The sequence below is a fragment of the Phyllostomus discolor genome, chromosome 2 (assembly GCF_004126475.2).
Source record: "Phyllostomus discolor isolate MPI-MPIP mPhyDis1 chromosome 2, mPhyDis1.pri.v3, whole genome shotgun sequence".
NCBI classification, from domain to species: domain Eukaryota; kingdom Metazoa; phylum Chordata; class Mammalia; order Chiroptera; family Phyllostomidae; genus Phyllostomus; species Phyllostomus discolor.
The window spans coordinates 3,057,044-3,072,952 of record NC_040904.2 but is presented as its reverse complement, the minus strand read 5'-3'; the positions used below and the strand labels follow the sequence as shown (position 1 = coordinate 3,072,952).

General features: G+C 60.8%; 1 protein-coding gene across 3 annotated transcripts in view; it reads left to right on the top strand.

The window, feature by feature from the left end:
• The window catches only part of RUNX1 (RUNX family transcription factor 1), a 207,434-nt gene that overhangs the window by 138,187 nt on the left and 53,338 nt on the right, over positions 1–15,909 (top strand). For all 3 annotated transcript variants that reach the window (XM_036017230.1, XM_036017221.1, XM_036017228.1), the window contains one exon: positions 8,092–8,196. In XM_036017230.1, coding sequence (XP_035873123.1) covers positions 8,092–8,196 — 105 coding nt within the window. The remainder of the gene's footprint in view (positions 1–8,091; positions 8,197–15,909) is intronic.

Below are 15,909 nucleotides of genomic sequence, written 5' to 3'. Positions count from 1 at the left end.
TCCCATCAGGAAGCGGAGTGTCAGTTGCTATTTTATTACTGTTGTGGCCTCTCCCCAGAGGCTATTTACTGAGGGCATTTCATTCATCCGTTCATTCACTCATGAGTTCATTCGTTCATTCATCATCAGATAGCCACAGTGCCCCTACTATGTGCCGGGCACTGGGCTGGCCTCGGAGCCCCAGAGCCCAGCCAAGAGGAGCCACAGCCTCGAGGGCGGGAAAGGGGCGGACAGCGAAGCAGACCTTTGCTTCTTCAGGTGGCCAGCCCCATGGCAAGGGGACAGGCGCGGCCTCGTAGAGAGGTTGGGAGAGAGGTTGGGGGTCTTCCTGGACAGGTTGTCATCTCAGCTGAGACACTGGAGGGTGACGAGGGAGCTGTCCAGGTGGAGGCATGGAGACGAGTGTCCCAGCAGAGAAGGCAGGGTGGAGGTGCAGCCCGCCTGCAGGAGAGGGCTGGCGAGGGCCTCGCCGTCACCTCCGGAATTTGCTTGCTCTAGTCCGAGTGACTGGGAGAACCGCCCGAGGATTGGAGCCGGGAGTTGACGAGATGAAATGGTGGAAAGATACCCGGATGGAGGACTGAGGAATGGACAACTGCCTGGGGGGTGCATGGGGGCCCCGAGACCAGTCCGGGGATGGAGAGCCCCCCACCCCACTGCTGTGCCACAGCCGAATGCGGTGCGTCCCCAGCTTGCCAGCCCCCCGCCTGGTAAACGGCGCTACAGCAGGGGTCAGCCGCCACCAGGCCCCACCGACCAAGCCCAGCCCGGCCCTGAGCTTCCCTCTCCTTCCTGCTCAGCCCCCTGCGCCCACTCGCCCTCGCCGCTTCCTGCAGCCACTGTGCGGGCATTAAAAGCTGGTCAGTGGGACCTGAGGACCCCCAGCTGCCTTCGCTTCAACATGCCCATCCTTCGGGCCTCTCTGCCACAGGCTGGTGGTGGGGGGCTGCCTGTTTATGGGGCGCTGAGCTATAGGCACAAGCAGAGTCAAGGCTGGGCCTGGGCCAGCCCTGGGGCGGGGGGACTTGGGTCGCCTGTCCCGTGTCACCCTAGCCTGATGAGTAGAGACTGGAGGATTTGGGTGCACCAACCAGGAAGTACGGGGCCAGCGGGTGTGGCCCCGGAGAGCACTGTGAGTTCAGGCCCTGGGGGTGCTGGCACTTGAAGGGTTAAAACTTGGTTGCTCAACCAAGGTGCTCAGACTGGTGGGTGATGCCAAAAGAAAAAGGAGGGCCGGAAGGGAACCGCAAACTCTGGACAAGGGAAGTACAGAATCGCGGGAGGCACCGTGGGTCTCGGTGCGTACGCACCCCTCCCCGTGAGAAGAAAGGCCTGCCCGCCCCTCTGCTCGGAGAGTCCGAGCTCGCTCACACCTGCGCCCCAAGGAGGGGGAGCCCCGAGTCCAGTGGTGCCGAGAGCAGGCATCGTGAAGAACCGGCCGGCGACAGGAAGCGCCCCGACTGGTTCGGGGATCCATCCATCACACGTTCTCGCCTCACCTCGCCTCGGATCAGGAGACGCAGAGTGGACCAACACGCTGTCCCTGCCCTCAACCGACTCGTGTGCATGGAGCGTCTCCGGAGAACGCCCTCGGCATGGTTTCGGCGTCCTCTGAGTAAAAACAGCCCTATTTTTCAACCGATGCAACGTTGCAAGCAAATGCTATTTATTAGTAGGAAACCAAGTTCTGTATTTCAAGCACCACCCCTGCGTCCGTCGTGTGGGTCTCCTGTCCACTCGCTGCCCTGTGGGCGCAGGTGCAGAAGGACGCCCGCAAACGCGGCACCTGTGCACAGGCGGGTCGGTTTCCATGGAGGGAAATGCTGTGCAGCCTGAAGGAGCCGTACCCTACTCAGAAGTCCCCAGATAAATGATTACACAGCTCTGCCGTCGACAATAGTGGTGTTTGGTTAAGGAAATGGACGAGGGGCAAAAGCATGAATCTTGGCGGTCAGGGTGTTCCAGTGGAAAAGTGAGAACTATAAATTAAGAATGTTTTGTGAAAAAAAAAAACGCCCCACATTCAGATTTCTCCTGGAATCGGAGGGCACGTTAATTTTAACACTGAGTTTTCCGTGGTCAGAATTAGACCTGGCACCACGCACGTCGGAAAAGGAAAGCTCTGCCCACACCATTCCAGAGCCTTTGGGGTTTCCAGAGTTTGCAAAGAGCGATGCTTGCACCTTCCCCGGCGGTGTTGGTTTTGAAAAGCCACGTTCCTTCTTTTCTTGGACTTGACCTCCCTGGCTCTCTCGGGTGTTTCCGTTGTGAGCACAAGTCTCCTCCTGCAAAGGTGTGCGAGCGAGTGAAAGACACTGAGACCGAGGTCCCTCAGCTGTCCGGCCTCTGGGGCAGATGACCTCTGTGAGTGCGCGCTCCCCCGCCCCCCCCGCCTTGCGTGACCAGGACAAGTTCCACATCCCACAGAAACTGCCCCAAAAGGGGAAAGTGACTCAGGGATCCAAACCCACACGCAAAAGAGGGGCAGAAACGGAGCCCGGAGACTCGGCGGCCAGCGCAGGTGCACCGGCCAGCCCGGAAGCCAGCCTGGGGGTGCCGATGGCAGGAGGCCTGGAGTGAGAGGGCGGGCCCTCAGACACGGAGGCAGAGAGGACGTTGCCGTGGCCAGGTGGGACTTCTAAATAGGTCGCTTGCTCCCAGGCAAGACATGATAGGGAGTCACCTTTTTGCCTCCTGTTCCCCCTGCCACCCTCAGCCCTTCGGGGAGCTGTGCCGCAGGCCTGAGGTCTAGCCGCAGGTGTGGAGGGGAAGCGGCGTGTTCAGGGCCGTGGCTTTATGAGACCACAGCGGCTGCAGAAGGTCACCGGCCCTGGGGCCCATAAACGGGAAGACTAATAAATGTGAAGCTCTGGCCCGGGCCTCTGGCAGCCTCGCGGCGGGGAGAGCGTCCGGGCAGCAGGCAGCCGCCACACTCGCTGTGACCGCCTTCCCAACCCGGGAGAGCCATTCGTAGTTTGATGTGGCATCTGCACACACGCACGGGCACCGAGGGAGGGAGCGTTTGGCCCGGCCGGCTCAGAGAGCCCATCAGCCGGTCACACTCACGCCTGACAGAGGTCACCCGCTGGCGGGGCAGACTTCCACCACCCCGCAGAACCCCAGCGCCAGCCCCTGGTCCCCCAGCGCCAGCCCCGCCCTCGCTGGCTGGTCCCGTCCCCGGTGACCGTTAAATTGGTGTTTGCTGCCTCCCGATTCCACCCCACGCGCCCGCCCGCACTGGGAGATGCCAGGACTGCCGTGACTCCCATTTCGCAGGTGGCCGAGCTGAGGCTCCAGAGAGGTTAAGCAGCTTGCCCGAGGCCACCCAGCACAAGGGGCGGCACAGCCTAGCGTCACACTGTCCCCTAGGCACCCGGGCAGTCCCCTTCCGTGGGATTACACGGCCAGCTCCCCCCGTCCGAGGCAGCAGGCCCTGAGCCATGACATGCTTCCCCCGCCAGGTCCGTTCTTCCCGCCTGCTGTCCCGCCCTGGTGTTTGTGCTTCTCCCCCGTGTTCGTCCCTGAGCCCAACCTCCGGCCGGGACCCAGGGTGACAAGGGAGGTCTCAGAGGGCCCCATTCCTTAGCCTTCTCCTCTGTGACTGCCCGTGCAGGGCACCCATAACCCTGTGGCATGCCCCCCCCCCCCAGAGCTGAGCCTTTCAGGGGCACACCCGGGTCCTCTGTGCGCCAGCCTGGCCGCTGCTTGTCTCCTGGGGCCAAAGTCAGGGCCGCAGCAGCCCTGAAACTGCCCCCACCCCCCCAACCAAGGGCTGGGCTCTCTCTCTGGCAGCCCCACCCCCCACCCCTGCCTCTGGTCCTGCAGAGCCGAAATGGGGGGGGGTGGTTATGTCACAGATGTGCTCCCCTGGTTTCTTCCGAGTTTCATTGCAGCTTCCTGAGAAAAACACTCCAGAGCCTTTCAGGCCCCACACCCACGCACTGCAAATACCAGGCCCATGGGTCATCTGAATGAGAGACTTTGGCTAATGACACATGTGCTCCAGGGCACAGCTACCAGGGCTGCGGGCGCGGCCAAAGAAGGGCGGGTCCCGGCAGGGATGGGCCGGGTGTGGCGGGGGCGGAGCGCGGGGGCCCAGGCCTGCCGCTCACCACGTCAGACCCTGCGCCCCCTGGCTGACTGTCCACCGTGGTCAAGTTCGGCAGAAGACAAAGAAGTGGAGGCAGCGTTGTCCCGAGGTGGGAAAAGGTCACCCACCTGGGAGCCGAATGTCAGTAGGAGGCAAGAGGCAGGCGTCCTGGTCGGGGCGGGAAACACGAGCCCGTTGTGCGGGCAGCTGCTGGGATCGCTCCGCCTGCGTGGGCCGCGGCACTGCGGCCGGAACGCCCCCCACCTGGTCGCTCTGGCCCGACACACAGTTCTGGTGACTGCGCCTGAAAAGAGGGGCGCGAGCAGTAGCATTGTCATTACGCGCAGGGGTTTCCCAAACATTCGCCTTGGTGGAGTTTCACTCCCAATGCGGCGGGCCAGGCGGAGGTCCTGGGAGGCCCCTGGCGCTCAGCAGCCGGGAGCCCAGCTGCGGCTCCGCGAGAAACTGCTTCGGAACTATAATCCCGGCTTCCGGCCCGCTGTCGAGCACAGCGTGGGAGCCTTGGGGGGCAGGGCCGTTTCCACCTTGGGGGCCTGTGGCAGAGCGGCAGCAGAAGGTCCCAGAAGTCCGGATCCCTGGGCGGGTGCCTCCAGGTGTGCAGGTGGAGATTTAGGGCCTGGTGGCGGCAATGAGAGGGACGGTGGGCATAAAGCTGGGGGAGGGGATCCTGCTGTGTGTGTGTGTGTGAGCTGTGTGCCTTTGGGCGAATGGCTCACTCTCTCCGAGCCCTTGGCTTTGCTGCCTGTTCATTGGGAGCAGTGAAATCTATCTCGTTAATTTCATGAGTGTGTCCTGAGGACCAAGTGTTTGAAAGTTTGTGAGTTCCACACACAAACCCCAAAATGCCAGCCACACGCAGACAGCAATCCTTCCTTGTCATTTCGGAAAGCAGGAGCAGGGTGGCTGTGGGCGGGGCCATCCCGAGGTCAAAATGCACCCAGTGCCTGCAGAGCCCGAGAGCAGATGCCCCTGCGGTGCCAAGACCGGTGTCTGTGCTGGGTTATGGCCGGGGGGGGGGGTTGTCCCCTGAGAACTCCTGTCCACCGGCAGCCTCAGAACGCCCCCTTATTTAGACACGGGGCTCTGCAGATACCATCGGGTTAAGGTGAGGTCCTTCTGGTTTAGGGTGGGCCCCACCACCAACCACCCGTGACCTCATAAGAAGAGAGAGGTTTGGGGACAGGGACCCTTGGCAGAAGCAGACCATGTGATGATGGAGGTGGAGACTAGACTGATGCTTCCAGAAGCCACAGGAGCCCGGGGCTGCCCGCCCCTGCCAGAGCTGGGGCGATGGGGGGAGGAAGAAGGGTTCTTCCAAAGAGGCTCCGGAGGGAGCTCGGCCCGGCCAACACTTGACCTTGGGCCCCCGGCCTCCAGGACCTAGACAATAAAGTCCTGTTGTTGTAAGCCTCCTGGTCAGTGGTGGTGTATTTACAGCAGCCCTGGCAGAGGACACGGGACGGTCACAGACTCGGAAATGCCGGTGTCGCAGGCCCACACGGGCTGGAGCAGACAGTGCCTGGAGGGCTGCAGTCGAAGATGAAACCAGAGTTGCAAGTGACTGTGAAAGTGGCCCAGGGACCCCCTCACAGGCAGGCCGGGAAACTGAGATCCGGAGTCCAGCCATTGGTACATGAGCTCAAGCTCCTTAACTCCCACCCCACTCCTGTGCCCCCCAAACCACCCCCCACCTACACACACCTGCTCAGTCACCGGGGCCGTGCCATCATTCATTGCTTTGGGGTCCTTCCTTTTCCATGACACACCCTCAAAACCGTGCACCGCATAGAGCTGTAGTGGTTTCACTCATATGAACTCCCTGAACCTCCCCCCAGACTCTACCTCTACCCCCAAAGCCCCTTCCACTGCCCCCCGTTCTCACCTTCCTGTGAGGGGACACAGTGGGTGTAGCACCTGACCCCTGTCCTCTGGCCTCGCAGCCACAAGCCCCACCCCATGCAGCGTGCTGGTCACTCAGAGGGCAAGACTGCGTCGCCAGCAGCCCACACAGCCTCGGATGGAGCTCTAGTCTCGGGGAGGCCCTCCTGGGAGATGTGGCGCCAGGAAGAGCGATGGGGGGCCGGGGCCCGGGGCGGGGAGGTGGCTGTGGGAAGAACGAGTTCAGGGCAGCCATGCCATGGTTTGTGAGGGGGAGCCCGGCGGCGGGGAGGCCTGGGCAGTGAGAATCCTGAACGCTGGTGGCGGATTCAGGCTGGATGACGGTGGTGGTGACGCTAGCAGGTGACTCTGATGCGGAGGGGACAGACCGGCCAGAAGGCGCAGGGGGTGTAAGAACGGGGCTGCTCCCAGGGCTGCTGCTGCCTTCCCTGCTCTGGCCAGTGCTTCGAAAACCACCCACAAACTCGGGACGGGCTGCCGGTCCCGGAGCTTGCCTCCACTCCCCAACCCCCTCGCTGGGCCGGGCCTGCGGCCGCTCCGGCCCACCCCTCTGCATCAGCTCAGTGCCAGCAGGGAGGACGAGCGGGGCCGTCACTGGGTAACAACTGAAGGGCGTCCTGAAGACGGCAAACTCCCATGGGTCAAACGAGGGTCCCCCAGGTCCCCTCAGGGAAGGCCAGCCGGCGGGGGAGCGGGGCCGGGGTCCTGGGCCTGCCGGTGCCTCCAGTGCTCCGGGCCCTGGTGCCCCCCTCGCCCCACCTGTCCGGCCGGCCGTGACCTTGGCCATAAAGCCACTCAGGGCAAAGCAGCTTGCACCAGCTGACCATCACTTGGCATTGTGCTTGCCACAGGCTTTGTGTAGACAGAATGCCGGTCCTTGGGGATTGTTGGGTGGGGTTTCGCGTGATCGGGGATCGCTGGCTTGCTGTGGCCAAGGGTACGTCCACGGAGCTTTTTTCTGGAGGCTGCTTCTGCGTTGAATGTGCACAGCGGCTACAAATGGCCTGCTCTTTCCCGCGTGGGAGGAAGGACAGGGTGGCGTTCGGCACAGTGTCGGGAGAGAACACGGGACCGGGCAGGCGTGTTTGGTTTCTGCGCATTTCTTTCCGGTTGCATTTCATGCGTCGCGGTTGAGAGGGGACCCTGCTGGCCGGAGCATCGTTGTTTTGCTGCAGGAGGTCTGACCGCCGTGGGGTCACACCTGAGGGTGCTGTTAGGGGAAACAGACGGAGAGAAACAATAAAATGAGCACCACACACACTCGCACACACTCACACCGTCGGAAGCTGTGCACAGGGTGCAATTCTGATGGCGTCCCTCACTCACGGGAACTCGTTCACCCGCCCCTCCGGCTTGTCAGGTGGGAGGAGCTCTGGGTGCCCACCCTCTGGGGGAGGGAGCCGGGGGGCCAGGGAGTGCGTGTAAGTGAAGTGTCTGGATGCACACACGTGCGCACACACACGTGTCTGTAGAACCGCCGGGTCTCCATCTGGCAGCTGCACACTCTCGGGTCCGGGGCTGACTGCACATGCCGTTTGCCCAGTGGCTTGCGTGTCTCTCACAACCCCTAGCATTTAAAAGTGATATTTAAAATCAGTGCACACTCCGTGTTTTTGAAATACAGGGACTAAGTTTAACTTAGCCTCAAACTGAGGAATTCTGCCTTTCCTCGTCCTCCGTGGTGCAAGCTGCCTGTGAGGGGAGGCGGACCGGGTGTCTTTCGCCCAAGTTTTGCCCTGACGGTATAGCAGGGGGAAATAGACTGGGGGAGGGGTGGATAGCGTCCCCTGGGGTCCCGACTCGGAAGGAAGCAAATAGGAATCTGTCGATCCTGTGTCGTCTGTCGAGGCTGAGAAGCCACGTCACTATGTGGAGCGTTAGATCCAGAAGACCAGCACAGGCGGTCTGAAACATTTCAGAGTTTCAGCAAAGCCAAACTCCAGGGCCTCTTGGGAAAGCCAGTAACTTGTGCCGGAGCTGGCTGCCTCTTCCGGTTCAAGGGCGGTTCGTAGTCGCTTACTTACCCGGCAGACGTCTGCGGGCCGTCACCTCACTCCTGCCTGTCCTTTTGTGTCCAACAGGGAAGAGCTTCACTCTGACCATCACCGTCTTCACAAACCCACCGCAAGTTGCCACTTACCACAGAGCCATCAAAATCACCGTGGACGGACCCCGAGAACCTCGAAGTAAGTGGGCCCCCTCGGGGCTGGCACACCCACACCCTCGGGGCTGGCACCCTCGGGCACCAGGGACAGTGGCTCGCAATGCTTCGGTTTGACTGGCACCCCTCAAAGGTGGCTCACACCTCCGCCAGAGGCAGGTGTCAGGCCTCTGTGGGGAGAAAGAGCTTTACAGCGGACACTCTGGCTCCTCGGAGGTGCCTCTGAGCACCCCGCTGTCTCCGGAGCACCCCCTTAGAGGGCCGCAGGGAACCAGGCTGACCCCAGGGCACAGTAGGGGGGGCCCTCTCGGGCTGTGTGCGGCTAAGGACTGGCCTCTGATATACAGTGGCCTCCATCCAACAAGCTCGGAGACAAACAGGGAGTGGAAGACGGTGCAGGCACCGGGGTGGCCAAAAAAGGCCTGAGGGTCAGAGTGGGCCACAGGGGCCCGATGAGCCTCCACACTGGCCTTGTATTCCTTTGTGGAGGCTGGAGATGAAAACTATGAAAATGACCGTTTTCTTTCCGTGGCACGGGTCGCAATCTCATTGCAGGATTGCTCAAGGCGGCGTGTGGGAGGGGAGGAGGGCCTGGGTGGGAGGCCGGTAAACAGAGGAAGATGGCGCCAGGGGAGAAACTCGGCCCCGACGAGGGCGGCGTTCTGAAACGGAGTGGGCTTGTTTAGTCTGCAGAGGGATGTCTCCCTGGTGACTTAATGACTGACTGTCTTGGAGTCAACACGAGTGGCACTCTTTCCCAAACCACACCCTTGCCAGGGACACGGGCCGTGTCACAGACAGCCCCCAATCCGTGGAACGAGCTGAACGGCCCCGCCCGGCACCCGTGGGCCCCCAAACTGCAGCGGGGTCCCCAGTGGGAAGCTCGTCCTCTCTTCTCAGCAGGGAGAGGTTCGCCCACAGGGCTCCTGGCTGTTCCTGGGGGTGGGGAGGCAGGGAGGCCGGGGTGTGGGGCGCAGAGGTGGAGGGTCCGGGCTCTGGCAGCGAGCGAGCGCGTGGCACTCTGGCGCAGGCGCACCCTGCTGCAAGTCCTGGGGCCGCCTGACCCTCTGTCCCTCCTCAGCGACTCGGGGAGGGCAGGAAGCTTCTGGGGAAGGGGGAGGGAGCGGGCTGTGTGCCTGGGGCGGAGAGTGAGCCCTGGGGAGGTTCCCCACCTGCGGCTCCCTGGCTTTGCCGGGGGCCCATCCTGCTGAGCATTCCTCATTGTGGGGGCGCCCCTGGGGCCACGGAGGCCTGCCCCGGGGCGTGGCACTGTCTCTGCTTGTCGCCCTGGGATCAGGGAACCTTCAAGCGGTCTTTCCTGCTGTCCTGGCCGCAGCCGCCAGGCTGGCTGACCACCTGCAGGAACTGCCCGGGGGTGGCGTCGGCTGTCTCAGTGCCCCGGGGCAGGAGGAGCCCCTCGGTCCCATTTCCACACTCGGTGACGCCACCCCCAGCTGACCGCCTCTGCCCCACCCCGTCGGCTCTCCCTGGCCCCGCCCAGACTTGGGAAATTCTGGGACTCAGCAGCAAACCCTGATTCCAACCCTGATCTGGGAAGAGCGGGCCAGATGCAGAGGGCCACACAGTGACACCCCGACGGACCCGGAGCGACCGTGGCCGCTTCCTGGGTCTCCGAAGTAGGAACGGCGCACGGAGGACTGGCCGTGGCCCTGCTGTAAACACGGCGGGTGCCTTGGGCTCTCCACGGAGGACCCGGGAGGAAGCAGGCTGAGACTGTAGCCAGGCTCCGGGGGTGGGGTGGGGGGCAGGTGTGACATGAAAGGGAATCGCCGTTGAGGGTGACTGTTTCAGTTAGAAAGGCGTTGTCACTCAGGGCTTGTCCTCACCAACAGAAGCAACAGTTCCCGGGGTAACAAGCCTCAACCTCGTGACCCCTCCCCTGTATTGGATGTACCCCGACTTCTGCCCTCCCGCACGTGAAACTAGGCAGGCTTTGCCCCCTCGTGGGTACCTTCTGGGATGTTCAATGAGCACCTGTGCAGTGGCTGGGATTCAGAAAACAAGCAGGCACCGTGCCTTTTAAGAAACACCCGTGGGGCGGGGGGGGACACGCGCAACCATAGCGGCCAGTGGCCCATCTGTGTGGTCTCCCCTGCTGGCCGCCGCGTCAGAACTCGGGAAAACAGTCATTACAGGGAAGGGAGGTGCTGCAAACAGACTGGAGGGGGTTGCTCCGAGGCGGTAGCCGTGTTTATGGAGTCTTTCCTGCCCGGCGGAATTGGGGGTCAGGGAAAATTAAATTAAAGATGAAATTAAATGAATAATTATGCGTATGATATAAAGAGGTCTTACAGGCCCAGGTAGATAGTCTCACGTTTCACACGTGGCTTCTAGAAAGAACTCAGAGGCACGCAGGCTCCCGGGTGACTCACGTCCAGGCTGGCTTTTCTCTCCAGCTCGGGGGGCCGGGCGGGGCAGGGGGACAGAGCACGGCTTCTCGATTTAGTGTGCGGTTTCCTTCTTACTCGTGCCTGCCTTGGTTCAAGGTGGGAAGCCCTTCCCTGTGACGAAGCGCTGCTCACCGCCACCTTTTTAAAAAGAGGAGGTTAGCCCTTCTTTCCCGCTTTACTGAGATGTGACTGGCACAGTGTGTAAGTTTAAGGGTCACGGCAGGACTCGATGCACAGTGTGTCGTGACATGGTTGTCACACTAAGATCAGTTAACACGCCCACCCCTCGCATCGCCGCAGTTCGCTGGGAACCTTCGCGGTGCCGGCAGTCAGCCACTCCCCCGTGCCGAGCGCCGTCCCCACGCCCCCAGGACCCGCTCCCACGACCGGGAGCGTGCGCCCCTTGGCCAGCCTCGCCCACGTCCTCCCCGCCCCCGCCCCGGCAGCCACCAGTCTGCGCTCCGCATCTGTGCACTCGGGCTCCCAGTTCCGCCCGTGAGTGAGATCACCGGTCCCTGCCCTTCTCCGGGTGACTTCTCCCACTTAGCACGATGCCCTCGAGGCCCAGCCGGGTTGCCACACATAGCGGGCTTTCCTCCTTCTTCATGGCTGAGTGATATTCCACTGTGGGAGACACACGCACACTCGAGCACACACACACACACACACGCACACACACACACACTACACTTTCTCTGCCCACTCACCCATCGGGAGGCGCCCGGGGAGCTTCGGGGTCCGAGCTGTGGCCAATGACCCACAGTCACTTCGGACGGAGCGTTCAGAGAGGCCCTGGGTGTAGGCCGGGATGGCCCGGCGATGTCAAATCCAGGGGCAGTGACACCTCCACTGTCCCTTCCTCGTGGGGGTGCTCTGAATTCTGGGTAATTCTGGCCAAACGGCCCTGGCGTGGCCAAGTCAAAGGGCTTTTTGAGACGTTCTCCCATTTCACGAAGTCAAAGCCCATGCCGGCTGCAGGGACCCGGGGGCCTGATCGCGTCACAGAGACAGGAAGGCGGCCCCGGAGCGGTCGGGTGACTTGTGCGGATTGAGGAGGAATCGTGGGTGGCGAAGCCAGACACTCCGTGAGGAGCTACGGATACCCAGCCCTCTACTCTTACCCATCCATCCGTCTGTCAGCCCTGCACCTGAACCTGGCCTAGACTGAATTCTCTGGCCTGGCCCTGGCCACCTCAGGCTGGAAACATGGTTTTGGCCCCGTTGCCACCTCGCAGGCCCCCCGCCGAGAGGCTGCCCGGAGAGGGAAATGGCCAGTGCAGAGCCCTCACCTTGAAGCATGTGTGGGGGGGTGGGGGGGACCGGAAGGGCAGCTTCTCGCAGGCCACCCCCCACTCCGGTGGTTAACAGAGGGACCTCGAAGGAAAGGGCTCGCCACAGCCAGCTGTTGGCAGGGCCATTGGGGACCCTGATGTTTCAGACCAGGGGAGCCGTTCGTGGTGGGAAACCAGAGTTCCTGCAGAGAGGGGGTTCCGTCGGGAGGTGTTCTCAGCCGGGGTCGGTTCGCACAAGCAGCAGTGGGCCGGAACCACTCACTCAGTGGTTTGCTAACGCACGGAAAGATCGTCTTCTCCTTAAGCCTGAAAGATAGACGGAAGGTTTTGTTTTTTTTTAAAGAGTGTTTGGCAGGTGTTTTTATGTGGTTTTTGTGTATTTGGAGGACCTCATGCAAAACTGCGGCCCGGTCCACGTGCCTGGAATTCAGGCCGCGTGTCTGTACGAGGATAATGCTGAGATTCCAGACCGCCTTCTCGGCAGATACTGCATGAAACCACGTGCACCTGTGGACTAGCTCAGTGCTGGGCGGGGGGATGTTTCGCTAAGTCGATGGGGAGGAGGGCGAGCCCTGGTATGGGGCGGGGGGGCGGGGGGTCCCAGGGCCGTGAGGTTGAACAGTCACCCTGATGTCATGCACCGTCGTCACCTGTCTAGCCAGGAACCTGTTGCATCTGGAACTCTGAGTAACCTCATTAAAAAACCGAAAAGGTTAATCAAACAAACACGGGCCGTCTCTGGGGCACCGTCTGCCTGCGGGCTGGGTGCCCACAGGGGTGGGGCTGTGCGCGAGCCCTCGGGCGTCACGGCGGCAGGTGACGAAGAGGCGCTGCCACCCAGAAACTCGGGAACATGCTGTTTTCCGGGGCCTAGTTTTTTGACACCAACCAACCTTTTTGTTTCTTTTTCTAAAATAAGGAGTTACAGTTGAAAATAGGTCGATGGGAGGGCCCAGCTCTCCGTCGCTCAGTCACTCTGTTGAGGGCTTTGCGGCAATTGCATCAACAAGGAGTGTCGTTTTCTTCTATGATTCTGAGTGTAAATAGCAAACCGGGAATATACATAAAGAGGGGAAACGGGGTCTTTGTATAGTAAGTTGCAAGTATGTTTCGGGTAAAAGGAGGAACATGTAAAGGGTCCCTATGCCCTTGGGATGATAATGGGCCCCAAAGCACTTAAAGTCCAGTTCACCCAGAAAAGTGTGGGATGGGAAGTGTTTGCAGGTTGTTCCTGTGATCCACTGACACAGCTATTTTTTGACATGTATTGTCTCTTCATCGTAAAGACTCCTACCAACAAGAATAGCTCACCGCACGGTGGTGCGCCCAGCACCGTTCACAGCGCTGGCCTGTGCGGGCGGAGAGCCTCTTGGCGAGCGCAGCCAGAGCAGAGCAGCGGACGCAGGGAGACGGGAGGCCTCTCGCCAAGGTCGCGGGTCAGCCGGCAGAATGGAGACAGCGCAGCCCCGGCGCTGGGCCCCGACGTCTGGTTTTAAGAGCGGCACCAGTTACTCCCTGAGCTTCGTCCGTTGTATTGACGTGTCTGTGCCAGCAGTGTTTTAGCAGGAGAGTTATCGCTCCAAATCTGGGGCGGATACAGCTCTCTTGCAGAAAGCAGAGCCTCGCCACCCTGGCAGCCGTCACTTTTGTCCCGACAGGAAGGGGCCGGCGGGTTTCCTTGGGCGGGGCTTGGGGACGTGGGCGGGGTGGGGGGCCGCCGCGCTGCTATGCATGCAATGGCCAGTTCCACGTCTGTTGCCAGGCTCTGCCTGCGGGCCCGGCCTCCGTGGGGACTGGGGGGGGGCGGTGCGCAACACACACCTCTTCCTTCAGTGCCGCCTGCGGAAATCACGTGACAAAAATGACCGCCAGGGGAACAGTTTGAGTCCGGTCCCCCTGTGGTGCGTCTTCCTAGAGGGCCCGCGTGCACAGCTCTCGGCCCACCGGGGGGTGAAAATGTGTGCCCTTCCCGCCCCGGAGTGGTCAGTGGGATGCCAGAGGGCCCCATAGGTCTGTGATCTCAGGGTTGCCACTCTGCCACTCTGCCCCTTGGCTCGTGTCGCCATCTTCCAGGTGACGAGCCGCACTCTGCCCAAGACCTCACCCCTTAGGCTCTCCCAAGGCCGGCTTTGGACTCTAGTTCTTTCTAGACAGAGTCTCGATCCACAACAGAAAAGGGCGTGATTCTTCCTCCCCTCCCACTCGAGTAGAAAGCAGGAGACAGACAGAGGGTCAATGAGGAGAAAACCTTCTGCCTTCCATTCCTCTTCCCGCGCCGAAGGGCCTGTTGGTGCTAGGGCGGGCTGTCTGGGGTGGCTCCCACCGGCACCGGGTTGCCCTCAGGGCCGAGTCCCCAGCCGCCTTAGGACCCAGCAGGAGCCGCTCTTAAAGCCTTAATTACAATCCTGCCTAACTGGGTCCGGCGAATTTGAGAATCTCTTTCTGTTTATTATTGTAGTGGCATCAAGGTAGACCAAGAAGAGTTTTATGTACCGTATTTGACCGTGTATAATCCGCACTTTGGGGCCCACATTTTTGAGGGAAAAATGAGGATGCACGTTATACACGGGCAGTTGTTAATTCCACATCTACAGAAATGTCTTTAATTCTTTTATTTATGTTTATGCACTTAAAGTGTAGCTCCAGAAAGCAATAATGACACCCATATGCGAAATAACATCCTGAAACATGATAATCAGTTTTGTTTCTAAATAGAAATAAGTAAAACATTGAATGAAAAATTTAAAGAGATTTTTTTCCTGAAAGTTTGAGCCAAAAACACGGGCGTGCATCATACATGTGGCAAAATGTGGTCCCTTAAGATTCCCCTGGACCCTGACTCTTGCATCTGGGGAGGATTGAATGCCTGTCAAGGTCCGCGAGGGTCCCTGGGGCGGATGGGACGGATGGGAATGTCAGACGGCCCTGGAGGGCGTGGGCTTCTGCCCCAGCAGCAGGAATGACCCGCCTGGTGAACTCGCTGAGACCTGGGCAGGCCTGCGACGCCGTGGTGACAAGCCCCCCCTTAGACAGAAGTCATTCGGGCTTTCGCACGGCATTTCTGCAGTACTTCTACAGAAAGGACGGGAGAAGTTCCTTCCCGGTACCCGGTGCAGCTCCAAGAAACGATCTGGGCATCTTCCCAGCGGGGTCGGAGAGAGAAGGAACAGAAACTAAAATCACTACCTCGCGTTTCTCTTTCTGTTGGGGGCCGCTATCCCACCCCCAGCACCACCCCACCGAGGGCGGGACCCGGGCGGTGACCTCACAGCCCTTGCGGCAGGAGCACTGACAGGATAAACAGTCCCGTCTGCGCTCCGGTTTCGGTCTCTCCGTCCAAAACGCGGAGAGGTCTCTGGGTCCTGAACCGGGGGACTTGGGTTTCACGCTGGCCCCTCCAGGCCGGTGGGTGTGAACCTGGGCATGTCGGTCCCTTCACCTTCCTTCCTCTTCCCCCAGACCAGGTAGTGGGACCAGGTAATCTCTGAATTAGTTCCCACTCGGAAGGGCCGACAAAAAAATGTCGTCAGGAAAACCGGGCTATTGGTGCCCCACAAACAGGGCCCCTGAGGAGCTCCCGGGGCCCCTGGTCCTGTGTACGCTGGCATGTCCCCATGCTCCCACACCACACTCAGGGTGTCCTCTTCCTTCGCTGTGAATTTGTAAGAGGGCTTTCGTCATCTGTGTTTGTTTGAAATCACCTGGCTGTGAGCAACTCACTTGATTTCCTGCAGCCCTGACTTCGCAGCCGTCGACTCGTAAGCACAGCCGGGGTTGGGAAGCTGCGTGGGCTCGTGCTGACTGCGTGGGTGACCATCCCTGGGGGCCACAGGCCCGGCCGGGCCCCCATGAACAAGGACGGGGGCTGTTCTCACGGGGCCAGAAGGCAGCGTGGATTATTATTGGGATCCACGCCTGGGACACGAGGGGCAGTGGGGACACGGAGCAAAGGCTTGAGAGCCCTTGGCTCTAGGAAAACGAAACAAAAAAGAATTGCAAACCCGACGTTTAAAAATGCATGAAGCCGCATCACAT